The following is a 14,189-nucleotide window of genomic DNA, read 5'->3' on the forward strand; positions in this document are numbered from 1 at the left end:
TTTCGCCCGGCTGTGTATCCCTGCTGTGTTATGAGGATTTATCAGCGGATAACAGACACAGAGACGGTGTAGCTTCTGTATTTCCCACACGTTTTGTGGAGTTTTGACTCTGCATGCACGACTGTTCATGTGAGAAAGGCTAGAATCAGGTTCAAGGTGAGATTACTGCTTTTCTCTCCAATATTTACAGTTTTAATATGATGTGAGAGATGTTTTATCACACCAAACACAAAGCTTAACTCCATCATTAAAAAGGTTTTTCATAAAAGTGCATATATATTAAAAAAAAAAAAGAAGAAGAAGAAATAAAAATGAGTAGAGCGGATATTGAAGGGATAAAAAGTGAATGTGACACATAAAATGCAAAGAAATGAAAAGTACATTTGGTGATGCAGGAAATAAAAACATGATATTTGTGTGAATTCTACAGAATAATATAGATATTCATGGAAAAAAAGATAAAAACAGCCCACCTGCACAATGAAATTTTACTAATTATCCAACTTCTTGGGTTTCAGATTATTAACCCTTTTGTGATTGATACATTATTAGGAACCCTAAAATCAAAAGCCATGCTGTAGAGCGTTAAAGAGATTATGTAAACAACATGTTGTGATATTCTTTGTTAACGCATCTGGGGATCTCACCAACGCTCTGTTGTGTTTGTGTTTGTACATATACTCAACAATCTGATTTAATGTTGGCAGTTGTGGGGGAAAAAATGTAGAAAACTGAAGTGATGTAGTCATAACGTGAGCAGAAGACAATAAAGATGTCGTGCGGCAGAAAGTCGATAAAGAGCGCGGGTTATGATTGTAGCAGCAATATTTATGTCTGTGTGCATGAGGATCACTCACAAATCACATTTTATACATAAACTGTATTACGCACATACAGATCTGCTCAAATCACAGTACAGATAAATATTGCAGACAAGCGCTGTCACTTTCTATGAGGGTTCGGACATGAGCTGAAATGTTCAAGCTGTGCTTGTTGGAAATGTGTCTATAAGAGCTCCAGACGGTTTGATGTAGTTTGCCTTCTGATCCAACAGAGGGCGCTCTATTTCCTAAGTGAAGATCACGAAAAGAAGCCAATGTTGAAGTGTGGGTTTGCCAAGAAAAACAAAAGACGATGTGGAGCACAGCCGTCCTGAGCATACGATCACAAAACCAAAACATGTGGAGTATTCATGGGTCTACACTCGTATTTCAGGTTTTCAACGTGGCGTTCAAAAGTCTGCAAGTCAAGGATGACACCGTGGTATTTGAAGGTAGAAGTAATCTCAGCAGGAGTTCCTTGAGATGTACATACAGTTGCCAATTATCTTTGTCTCTAGATTTAGTAATCATCATTTTTAGTTTATCTGCATTTGGTACGAATCCCAAAGACAGAAGTTGAGTTTCTATCTCTTTCAAAGTAGCTTGCTGGTGCTCAACAGCCACAGACACAGTGCACGCAAAACAATAAATGACAGAATCCACTTGGACATTTCTGTCGGAAATTACTGACATGAATGGTAAACAGCAAGGGACCTAATACAGTGCCCTGTGGCGCCCCCTTCGAAAACCAACCAACAGCAGAATCAGACACACCTGTGAACCTGGAAGTTTAAGTCTTACGTCACTGTAGTATAAGTAAAAATAAACTTTGGGTTGGACTGAAATGTTTAACCCTTTATTGGGTGAGTGACTGGGCATCTTCATTTCTGCTGTTTCTTCCACGGAAGACAAACTTCACACTATTGCTTTAAACTTCTCATATGTTGACATAAACAATTTTTTGCATTTTTAAATGAATTGTTAAATATGTCCATTTAAACAATATTTTTTAAAATGTCCTAAAGATAAAAATTTGGTGCATTTTTATCCTAGAGAATGTTAAATTGGGGATTCTGAGGTGCATGTGTGTCTGATTGTTACTATTACTTATTATTCTCAGGTTGCAGATTTTTATGGTCATTTAAACGGGCGCATTGTCGTATCTGCAAAATTATTACTGAAACATCTTTCAGGCTTTAGTTCCTGACCATATGTTGGATTGGAAAAAGATTCACTGATTAAAAATTGACACAGATTCTTCCTCATTTAACATCCATATTTTGTTTTAATGTATTTCATTGAGTGAATTTTAGCCAATTTTCTTCTCGATCAGAGTAAAAAAAAAAGTAATGTTTCCCCCTTTGAGTGACTTAAATTTCACTTTTGATGTATTTTCCGCATTTATAAAAATGTATAAAACATAGAGTCTGCACAGATCATTGAAGTCAGAACATATGATGAAATATTTAAAGATAACTTACCATTCCTGAGATTGCATCGTTGTGTCAGAAGGAATAATTCAGATGAAATGGTTTTTCTGACGTGTGTTAGGAGCTTTAATGAACACATGTGCAGCACTTTTGATCTGGAGGTTAAACATATTGAAATAAGGAAAGCAATTCAACAGGTCTTAATTGTTTTAATCCTCCATTGCCTTATTTGAATTCAAACCTTTTTAAATGAAAGGAGCAGACAGGAAGTCACAAATAGAACGATGCACTAGTACTACTAATGTAACAATACAGTGGCGTTACACAAATCTTGGTTCTGGTTGAGTAGAAGAGGAACAGACGTGTTTTCTGTTACGAGGCGTCAACATCCTCCGAGAGAAACACCCTTTAAATGTTCCAACCTTCACAAAATAATGGATAAAATCACAATTTTTCTTCTTCTTTTTTTGGGGAGCGGACTGATTTTCTTTGAGCTATGGCCTTGAACATCCAGCTGCGCGGCAACAAATTGAGCTCGGCCTCAAACAGAGAAAACTCAATCAGACGTAGAGAAGTGAGAGTTGAATAGAGCAGCTCACTCCGACCTGCGTGAGAACTAATTACAACCTGACAGACAAAATCACAGCTTCCCCATCAAGGCTGACCTGAGCAGCTTTTTTTAACCACCAGAGTGACGTCCAAGGACACAGTCGTTGTTTTTTTATGGAGCTCTTCTGCCCCCTGCTGGAGGAAATGTCACAGAGACGTCTTTGTAACGTTTTCAGCATTTTTCCAACATTCAGAACAACTCATGCATAGTGTCTTTGTCTTTCTTGTCCAGTGTCTAAATTCAATTAAATTCTATTCAACTTTATTCATATAGCACCAAATACAACACAAGGGCCCGTAACAGCAATCCAACTTGGTCGTCTGTCCTTATGGATGTCCGTGTGCGCGCCACTGTTAGTTTTTGTATGGTATTGTTCTCTGCGCTCGGGTGTGTGTGGTTTGAGTACAAAAACAATCAACCTCTGTTGTGTTACAGAGGAGATCCTGCAGACCCACGTTGCACACTGGTGGTCTCCAGACGGACTGCGTTTGGCCTACATGACCATCAACGACACGCTGGTGCCCAAAATGGAGGTCCCGTTTTTCACTGGGACGCCTTATCCTGCGAGCCTGGACTACCACTACCCCAAGGTAAATCTGCAAATCATACACTGGCTGCTCCAGAGATTATATGTGATCAAAATGCACCAAGGGAGTTTAGTAGCGCCATTCACTAATAAAACAAACTTTTCATTTATGTTATTATAACATATTTGCACATTTGTTTCTGCTATTATTCGTCCTAGTTTTTATGCTAATGATTGTAATGATAGACATTTTTTGTACTGACTCTTATCTTATCTTGAAGCGTGTACAGCTTCTAATTCAAATATTTTTAGATAGATCAGATCTTAATATAATCAATCATATAGGTGTGGAGTTCCTCAGGGATCAAATCTGGGTCCTCTTTACTTCAAGGTTTCTTGGAACGACTTAATTATCATGAATTTCTTTTTAGCTTAAGTTCACTACTTCCTTTGAAGTTAAGTAAGTCCGGTAAAAATTTAAGCATTTATAACTAGGCTGCTTTGGAAAAGGTATTTAAATCAATATATAAAGGAACAAAAACAACAAGAGCTGAAAATGTAAGAACACCTAGTCGTCCTTATAGATTCCTCGCACACTTCTTTCATGATAATAAAGCATGTTATTGGAGTTATAGTTGACAGCTGTGGTGTATCTGCTGTCTTCTCGCAGGCCGGGGAGGAAAACCCCTCGGTGCACCTTTCAGTGGTGAGCCTCCACGGTCCTGTGCACACGGTAGTGATGAAGAAACCCGATGACCCCCGAATCGGGTGAGTGACGGACTTAAATTCAGATAGTGTGCACAGGAAGACGAAACTGAGACTTGACTGCGACCGTCTGTATCTGCAGGAGGGAACATTACATCACGATGGTGAAATGGGCCACCAGCACCAAACTGGCTGTGAACTGGCTGAACCGAGCGCAGAACAACTCCATCCTGACGCTGTGCGAGGCCACGACTGGAGTCTGCATCAAGGTGGAAGCAGCTGAACTCACTCAAGTCACGATTTCTTTGAGTGGGGGTATTATTTAGAAAAATACCATCTATATAAAATGCATCTACAATTGTAACAAATAGTGAAGTGCAAGCTAAATATTATTCCCGATCAAAGACTTTCCTCAATAATCCGAGATAATCGACTTTGTAGTTCATATAAACAGTGGTTATTTTTCTCAAACTCATAAAGCCCCCAGATATTACTTCCTGTTAGCGTTGTGGGTTTTTCGATGAAATGAGAAGAATTAACGAGCTCATTTTGTGGTTTGTTTGTAGGGAACGTATGATAAATGGTCTCCAGATTCAGCCTCTTTAATGAGTCCATTTCTTGCTTTCAGAAACATGAGGACGAGAGTGAGAGCTGGCTCCACCGGCAGGTATACGCTCAGCAAAAGCACATTGGTAAAAAATAGGAAATAACAAAGGTGCAGATTTTGTTCCTTGAGAGTTTTGTTATTTTGTTTGGTTTTTTTTCCTTGCAGAACGAGCCACCCCTCTTTTCCCAGGACGGACACAAGTTCTTCTTTACCAGAGCGATTCCCCAGGGCGGGAGGGGGAAGTTCTTCCACATCTCCATGTCCACCTCAATGGTACAATTTCATTTTTATTTCTTTCACCATTTAAATGTATTGTAAACCAGCTCCTGCAGCTTTCACGACGGTGCAGATGAAATACGGCTCTTTTTAACAACTTCACGATGGGATTGGTGGTTCCAAAGGCACAGTGTGACTTTAATCACCTCATTTCAGGTGACATTTGTCTCCTTTATTATCCCAATTCATAGCCAGGTCATTAGAATTTAATCACGCCTCATTGACATATTATAATATGAAATAAAGCAACAGTAATAAGAAGGAATAAAAGAAAATTACTATCGGATATGATGGTATGGCATGTTACATGAAGTGACACCATATGGCATTACATTATTATGTGGCATAACGTAACATAACATAAGACGACATAGTATAAAAAGAACATGGAATGAACTCTCAGTTAAATAATAATGTGTCACATTTGTAGTAGCTTTGACGTGTTGTTTCCTCTCAGCCGAACAGCAGCACCGACATCCTTCAGTCTCTGACGTCAGGCGACTGGGACGTCACACGGATCTTAGCCTACAATCACAACAGGAACCTCATGTAAGAACTCTCTGATTTCATCTCCAACAAGCTGAAAACTCCCCAGAGCTTCTAATATTCTACGCTCGACTCTTCTCAGATACTTCCTGAGCACGGAGGACGACCCCAAACGGCGGCACTTGTACAGGTGGGTTTTTAACCGGAGCACTCGTGAGCTCCCTTCCATAGTGTGCAGTGATCTGAAGCGAGTGTCGTCCTGCAGCGCCGACACCATCCCTCCGTTCAACCGCTGCTGTCTGTCCTGCGAGTTCAAGTGTGGCTACGTGGACGTTTCCTTCAGCAGCAGCATGCGTTTCTTCTCGCTCCACTGCAAAGGTGAGCGAGCTGCAGCTGTCCTGATGTCACTCCAACCGGTGACCCTCTTGACAGACACACAGCACACTGCACATCGGAACCATCGCATGGTCCACTTCCATAAAGAGGAAGTCAGGAGGCTTGTTTGGAATGAATGAATGCTTCAATGAAATTTTACATTTTCTTTCCTCTTTTTTTCCTCTGTCGCATAATAAAAAGACCACCAAAAAAAGCAATGAACAAAAAATAATCATACAAAACTAATTCTCTGTATATTAATTTAAATTGAGATGCATGTCGTGTTGTAAATATATTTACCACTTTTTCAATACTTAAACTAATACTAAACAGTTTGAACATTTTCATATAACAAAGTATAAAGAAGTATTTAAAATGGTATTTCATGAATAAAACCTATTATTATTATTATTATTATTATTATTTTTATTTTTTTTTATTATTATTATTATTATCATTTTTGAAGGTTTTTTTACTTTTCTGCCCAACATGTAAATAAATCTCTGTTCTTTAAGTTGCTCTAAGTTGGTTGTCAGAATTGAGATTAAAATCATAATTCTACAGGCTGAGATAAAAAACCAAAAGGCACAATGTGGTAAAGTGTGTCAATCAGAGGTCTCTGAGGTGTTGCAGTGATAAGGAGTTTCAGGTTAAATGACTGAGTGAATGAAGCTCAACCCGGTGAACAAGCCGCACTTCATTTTAAACCCTCATCTTTTACATAAATGACTGAATCCCCCTTGATTTAAACGTCCATGCCTGTAGGCGAGGCAGAGGGAATAACGTTCAGTTCAACGCGTCCCATCAGACGTCCTCTGGGTACCAGCCAGCTGCAGGCAGTCCGTCACTTCCAGGTTCCTGGTCCGGCTGTGTTGTTTACGCCACGTGACTCTCAGAGAAGCACTGCGTTTTTTTTTCGTTTTTTTTTCTCCGTCCTCTCGGCTCCAGCTCTGGGCAACAACATCACGGTTTCTATGGAGGCAGATTTACTCCGGGGGGGCACTTCCCGGGGCGGGAGGAAGAGTGCCAGAGGCTTTCTTCATTAATTGGATCTTCAGAGAGTGGCTCCTTTGTGAAATAATAAGGCACTTCCTCGTGGGAGGGAGGCAGATTATTAACAGTAGAGCTGGCCGGGAGATTATTCTGTGGCAGGAAAGGCTTATGTTGCCTCTTTTTCAGGCTTTTATCACTGTGGTCCTGCATGAGTTTAATCGTGTCTATCATATTAACTCCTATTACCGCCAATGCAAACTGACACGGTGACGCTTCATGGCACATGAAGGAATACCTTCAATTCAAATGCATTGCCAGTATTTCCCAACATGACGAGATTATGTGAATATTTTTAGCAGAGTGTAGTTTTTTAGTGGCACATATCTAGATTGTTATCGATTATTGAAATTTCCTCCTGAATAGTACAACACTTTTTAGAAAGCCAACCTGAAGTCTAAAAACTTGCTGCATGTGCTCTCTAGTCAAATTGTTGTTTTTATAACTCATAAAAGATATTTGTGAATAATAAAAAGCAGTTTCTCATTCATGTTTTATAGAACACTAACCCACATTACACAAGCAATTATACAAAAACTTTTAGCTTTGTTTCCCCCATATTAATCAATCTGAATCATAATTTGGAGATTCAAAGGAACTATTCTGATATACACATCAGAAAACCCTGTTTCCCAGTCCACATGGATGCAACATATGAAATAATAACCAGATGAAAAGAGTACAAAAATACAGAAAATTGACTTATTTTGAAGGTGTAATTATATAAAAAATGCTGTTGACATGAATAAAAAATTATCTGCTAAATTCACTACTAAACACGTTGAACTTAATTTATTCTTTCATTTATAAAAATGCATTTGTTCCTTAAATGTTGCCATTCATAATGAAGTAATTTCTAAATTGTTTAAAATTAGGTGAGTGTTTTTATTTTCATCCCAAAAATGCTAAATCTAATATTTCTTGAAAAGAATTCCAAGTGACATTTAATTCCGTATAATTGAATTTGGTGAGTGAAAAGATTGAACACAGAGGAGGCGTGTTCCAAATGTGATTGACATTTTAAGTATGGTATGCCTGACGATGTTGGGGGCGGGGCTTAGAAGTTTAAACAAACAATGCTATTGGCTGCAGGATCAGGACACGCCTCCAAGTGCAGGAAGACTCAATCGACGTTTGAGAGTGAAATTTATCTGAATATACTCCAATAATGACTCAAAAGATTAGATCATATATCAACACAGTAAAAACTAGCAATGTGTATTTCTTTCACTTAATTAAAAAAAAAACAAAAAAAAAACCATGTTTTTAATGGAGTTCTCTGTGCTTAGGTCCAGATATACCGAGTGTGGCAATCTACGGCACCGAGGAGAAACAGAGTGAGTCTGCGCCCGGCTTCACCACACAGTTTTACTCACTTTACACTTTCATCAAGTAACACGGAAGAGTTTGTTTCTCTCATTCACTCTGCAGAGGTGTTCAACGTGGAGATGAACGAGAGAGTAAACGACACGTACAACAACATGCAGATGCCCCGGGTGGAGTACGAGACTGTCACCATCGACGACTACAGTACGCGAGCGCGCTCAGAAAGCAAGACAGAATCTAACACTACATACAATGCAAGCGCATCCAAATAACTGCAGGGTGTTTCTCCGTCATACTTCATGGTATAGGTCCCGTCAGTATCTGTATGTAAGAGGTGTTCTCCCTGTATGCAGACGATGGTGTAGTAAATGGGAAGAGAAAAGCTGTTAAAGTAATTTTTTTTTCTTTTTCTTTTTTTATTATTCATTCATTTCAGGCATGTGACATTTAATATATTTGGTGCAATCACATATCCCAAAATATATACACCATTTGATGTTGATAAATAAATAAATTATGAAAATATAGTTATACAAACAAATGTTTTATCTACGTTTAATTAGACCCACACATACTTATCAACATACATACATACACACACGTACATATCTCATATATCTGATTCCCATGCCTGAAAAGAGGTAGGAAGAAGTAAACTTAACAAATCCTACCCCTTCGCCAATATTTAATAGTTATATATTATAATTGTCTTTCTGTAGTCTAACAAACCCTCTGAATCCTCGATTTTTATTGGTCATTTTGGTTCAGAAAAGTAGTTTTACATTTAAACACAACTTTACGTTGTAGAAAACTACACCCACTGCAAAATATTACTAATTTTCAGATGGAAACATGTGGAAACGTGTGGAAATGTTCCCGTTTCCTCTCTCTTCTCAGCTCTGACCATGCAGATACTGAAGCCGGCTGGATTCAGCGACACGGCTCACTACCCGTTACTGCTGCTGGTGTGAGTATTAACAGCTCAAACTGAACATGGGGACTTTTATAGGGTCGGAACTTAACACAGAGCTGATTGAATTGAGAGGTTCGCCTTATAAATAGACTCTACTGCTTCATCAGTGTCAAAGCTTTTTGATAGTCTGTCGCATTAACAAACACTGCATTATGTGATAATAGTGCAATATGTAATAATGTAATACATTTTCAACTCATTATGTAATAAGGCCGAATTTTCTTCTAAACTTTGCCGCATTTTGTAATAACTTGTAACGTATTGCAACAGTTATTAAAAATTGCGGGTGTTGTACTTTTATTTTTTTTATAAAACGGAATAATTTGGTGGATTATGTAAGAAATTTGACCATTTCTCTGTTCTTCGACATGGTTCTTTGTTTAGTAATGAGAAAACTAATTAAGATTCAGTTGGAATAGAATTATATGTCACTCTTTGTTTTTACTGATGTCCTGCCAACATTGCGAGGGCTTAAAATCACGTTTAACTTTTTGGATCACCTGACCTTGTGGCTATTAAATTTCTAAAATTAAAAGCCAATCAGTATTTCCACCGGCCATTTCTATTTTCTTGAAGAAGTGAAGCCAGATTGTTAGTGCCACTGAGGGCATTTAGTCATTTAACTCGCATTTTGAAATAACGATGTAGGAAGTTATGGCAAAATGCCGCAAAATGTATTACAAAACGCCACGTTATTACATAATGAGTTTAAAATGTATTACATTACTTATTGCACCGTTATTACATAATACAGGACTGCAATTAAAGAGTCTTCCCAAAAGAAATTGGGAGTTGAGCCTTACTGGAGCAGACAGGACAGGACATAAGTATTATCTTTCTCCCCCACCGTTCCGGTACCACCTGCTTCACAGTCGTCTGATTTGCCCCGCAGCGACGGCACCCCCGGAGGCCAGATGGTGACGGAGCAGTTCCAGGTGGACTGGGCCACCGTCCTGGTCAGCAGCTACAGCACCGTCGTGATCCGCTTCGACGGGCACGGCAGCGGCTTCCAGGGCACCAACCTCCTCCACAAGGTCCGCAGGAGGCTGGGCAAGCTGGAGGAACGGGACCAGCTGGACGCGCTCAGGTCCGACTTCTGCCGGTGGAACTGAACCCGACGGCTCGGACCCGGAATGATCTCAACAGTTTTTCTCTCTCTCTTCTTTTACCAGGTTCATTTCTAAAGAGCCGTACATTGACAAGAGCAGGATGGGTGTTTATGGAAAGGTGAGAGCAACTTGATTAATACTGCTCATTATTATGCACTCGTTGCTTTTTTTCTGGTAATTCCATTTGATTGTCTTTTGTAATGAGGCCTGTCTTAATAATAGCTGTATTATTAAGTGCAAGTACAACTCGTCTGCGACAAATCTTTTCAGCATTATTGATTTGAAGGATTAGATTTCAAAGTATATTTGACACATTTGGAAGCATTGTTTTTTTTGACACAAAAACATGCTCGTATATTAATGTCGACAATGTTGTGTATTTCTAGCGTCTTTAATATGGCAAACAGAGGATTTGTTGGAGCAAAATAATAATCAGCTTGATTTATGAGTCCAATGGCCTTCTTCTGAAGTAAAAAGAAAATCGGATCAATAGTTGTTTTATAATTATATCCCCATATTTCCACACCATAACTCAGATATTTGAAGAATGAGGGCGTTATATAATAAGTTGATTGAATGTTGATCTAATATTGATCTGATTTTACACATTATGTCAAATTTCTTTGCTAATTTTGACTTCAGGATATACATATGCGGCTTCTGACTGAGCTTTTCATCAAAAGTAATTACTAAAAATGTATTTCCATGCACTTCTTCAATTTAAGACAATGGTAAACAAAGAAAAACAAAGCCTATATGATGTTATACTAGATATATATGGACATATACTAGATAAGAAAAATATGTAAAATATCAATTAGAAATACCAATATGTAAAAGTACATTGTACAGGATTTATTTTCTCAAAAGAATTCTGAAATGTCATCCGTGATCGAGTCGCCCTACAATCATATTATTGTAGCGTTAGCATTAGCATTAGCGGCTATCACTGTGTGTGTCAGCACTTCTTGAGAGAAATGATTTTATTAAGTAGTATTTCTATCTTGACCGGCTTAGCAGTTATGTTACAGTAACACGGTATTCAACACCATTGAGTGCATTTTGTCACAGATTCACACTGGATGAGTTGTTGCTTCTTGATTCAGGCGTACGGAGGATATTTAGCCACGATGCTGTTGAGCTCGGAGGAATTCACTCAACTCAAATGTGGGACCGCCGTCTCCCCGATCACAGACTTCGAGCTTTATGGTAAAAAACATCTTCCAATCATCAACAATTCAAATACGCCATCTATATAAGTCAAATTCAAATCGTGGTTTCATCTTGTTTTTAGCGTCTGCGTTTTCAGAGCGATATCTGGGGGCAAAGACAGATTCCCGAATTTATATGGTAAAGTTTCCACCTCAGTGCAAAAACTCCAAGTACATTTTCTTTAATGTCCAAGTCAAGAATGAATACTTCAAGACTCTGTAAACCAGTTAATCTCTTGATGACAATTGATTTGGCTTTGGTTTTCTTCTCCTGCAGATGGCGAATTTAGCGCACCGAGCGGGTCAGCTGCTGGACAAGCAGTTCCTGATAATCCACCCGACGGCTGACGGTGCGTTTCTAAACGTCTGGATGACGCTGCAGAGTGAAAGAAAAGTGAGATCTGACGTGTGTCTGTCGTCTCCTCTCTGCAGAAAAAGTTCACTTCCAGCACACGGCCAAATTCATCAACCATCTAATCAGCGAGAAGACCAACTACACCCTGCAGGTGAAAAACCGCCGAAATGCTCAAAAGTCCAGTTTAGATCATTTGTAATGTGAATTGACTTGAAGAATATTGTTTTTTATTTAGGTTTTAGTCAGAACTCCTTTAATATTTACATCAATGGCTAAATTATTTAACCTTTATTGGAAAATTTAACTATTATTCAGTTAACCCTGAAGAGGGATTATAGTCAAGAAATTCAATCTCATTTCGAACTAAACTTTTAGTTTCAGGTGCTTCTTTCTTCTGTTTTTGTGCTTCATCGTATCAAAACGAACAAAAAGCAAATGTTTGGGTCTGGAGTTCGAAGATGAACGATGAAAAACTCTTTAATTCGCTGGGAACAAACAGGAGCTTCAGTAACACGTGGAGAACTAAATACCCCAAGTCCGATGGATCTGTTTGTGTGCGTGCGTGCGTGTGTCTAAATAAATAAATCTAAATGTGCTTGATAATTTCTACATTAAAATGTATTTAGTTTTACAATATTTAAGCAATAAGTGTGACAACAAATGCGGTTAAATGAGCTTTTAATTCCGTGTGTGTGTGTGTGTGTGTGTGTGTGTGTGTGTGTGTGTGTGTGTGTGTGTGTGTGTGTGTGTGTGTGTGTGTGTGTGTGTGTGTGTGTGTGTGTGTGTGGAGTTTGCATGGTCTCCCTGATAACTTTACACAACAACGTTTCACGTGACGAGACCTAATCCGTTAAAAAAAGGAGACTAGTTAGTCTGCCGGGCCACTGGAGGGCGCTGTTGCTTGATTTTGTAATGAAACCACACAGACTTGTGCAGAGAACAAAACGCTATAAACGTGAAGAAAATGTAGTGAACCCGACATCCGTATGGACTGATGACTCATCGGATGCTATCAGGGGTGAGTCTCAACTATTGAACTACTGATCTGGACGATAAAACTAGAATATGAAACGCGAGTCAAACCACTACGGGTCGGCCATGTTTGTTTACAAGTGGATGAGCAGGAGGGAGGGGGGGGGGGGGGGGGGGGAGAGATATGCGCAGTAAGAGGCTCCATAGCCTCCGGCCGTCTCTGCAGGAGGGAATATCGACCGTGAAAGAATCTTTCCAACTTGGGAGCCGTGGAAACGGACCCCCCAAAAGTGAGGAAAGTTTTTGTGGATCCACTCGCGTTCACTGTCGTGTAAACGGGGGGTGTTTGTGTCGCCCTTGTTGGGGAGGAGGATTAATGTGAGGACGTGTGAATGTGTGCAGATCTACCCGGACGAGGGACACTTCCTGCACAGCGAGGGCACGCAGCAGCACCTCGGCCAGTCGCTGGTCAACTTCTTCGAGGAGTGTTTCCGGGAGCCGGAGGCGCCGACGGAGGAGCAGCCGGCGGACAGCGAGGACAACAGTTAAGAGGAGCGGCAGTGAGGAGCAGGAGGAGGAGCAGCAGCGTCTCCTCCTCAACGCACAATATGCAACAGTTTGTGAACGCTCGCCTCCTCGTCGCCTGCAGCATGTCGCACCCCTCCGCTCGCCTCCGGCCGCCGGGGGAGGAACCGACCAGACGCCAGCAGTCGCCTCTCCCTCTCCGCTCCGTTGTTTTTTGTTTTTTTTATTATTATTATTATTTTGAAATAGATGAGCGCCATCCGGTGGACAGACAGAGGAACAGCATCCGTCAGGCGTTGCGTATTGACGAGCGCTTTGCAGCACAAACCCAGTGAAGAGAAGGAAGTTAAAAACGGGTCCACTGCACCTCATTTCACAGCTGGAACAACGTGACAATGTGTGCCGAGTGGCGCCGTCACATTCACACATTCACCTGCTCACGGAGGAGCAAACCTTCCAAATGGGACTTTTAAGTGCCACCTGCACAAATGATGGTTTATACGGTTTGATAGCCTGTTTATTTCACTTTGAAACCGTACCACGTTCATAAGGAGTGTGCATTTGTGGGATGAGCAGCAGATGCGATGAAATACTTGATGAGGTGTGGGGAAGAACACAATGCAGTGTTTACATCAGTGGTGGCTGGTGATACGTTTCTTAGGTGAGACTCTTCATTATTATTCGATTTCAGCCCATGTTAACTTAATTTAAATAAAGTGCTTTTATAAACCACGTTACAACATTCTTGCCTCTTTTAGATTAAGACAGGCCCCCTAGTGGTGAAACTTTATAGTTCTTTTAAAGTGCTCGTGAACGGAGAGCACTCATTAGG

General features: G+C 40.0%; 1 protein-coding gene across 1 annotated transcript in view; it reads left to right on the plus strand.

The window, feature by feature from the left end:
- LOC308114970 (A-type potassium channel modulatory protein DPP6-like) overlaps positions 1-13,381 on the plus strand; it is a gene marked incomplete at both ends in the record, with an annotated part of 89,289 nt that extends 75,908 nt beyond the window's left edge. Inside the window, 18 exons of the mRNA XM_080472245.1 lie at positions 3,297-3,451; positions 4,058-4,155; positions 4,235-4,361; positions 4,721-4,759; positions 4,865-4,972; positions 5,433-5,524; positions 5,604-5,651; positions 5,727-5,839; positions 8,176-8,223; positions 8,318-8,416; positions 9,110-9,179; positions 10,078-10,272; positions 10,358-10,412; positions 11,401-11,503; positions 11,589-11,644; positions 11,783-11,855; positions 11,938-12,011; positions 13,235-13,381. Of these exons, the coding sequence (XP_080328371.1) occupies positions 3,297-3,451; positions 4,058-4,155; positions 4,235-4,361; positions 4,721-4,759; positions 4,865-4,972; positions 5,433-5,524; positions 5,604-5,651; positions 5,727-5,839; positions 8,176-8,223; positions 8,318-8,416; positions 9,110-9,179; positions 10,078-10,272; positions 10,358-10,412; positions 11,401-11,503; positions 11,589-11,644; positions 11,783-11,855; positions 11,938-12,011; positions 13,235-13,381 (1,700 nt within the window). The remainder of the gene's footprint in view (positions 1-3,296; positions 3,452-4,057; positions 4,156-4,234; positions 4,362-4,720; positions 4,760-4,864; positions 4,973-5,432; positions 5,525-5,603; positions 5,652-5,726; positions 5,840-8,175; positions 8,224-8,317; positions 8,417-9,109; positions 9,180-10,077; positions 10,273-10,357; positions 10,413-11,400; positions 11,504-11,588; positions 11,645-11,782; positions 11,856-11,937; positions 12,012-13,234) is intronic.
- Between the last annotated feature and the right edge of the window lie 808 nt (positions 13,382-14,189).

Source organism: Lipophrys pholis, assembly GCF_963383615.2.
Source record: "Lipophrys pholis genome assembly, chromosome: 1".
Lineage (NCBI taxonomy): Eukaryota > Metazoa > Chordata > Actinopteri > Blenniiformes > Blenniidae > Lipophrys > Lipophrys pholis.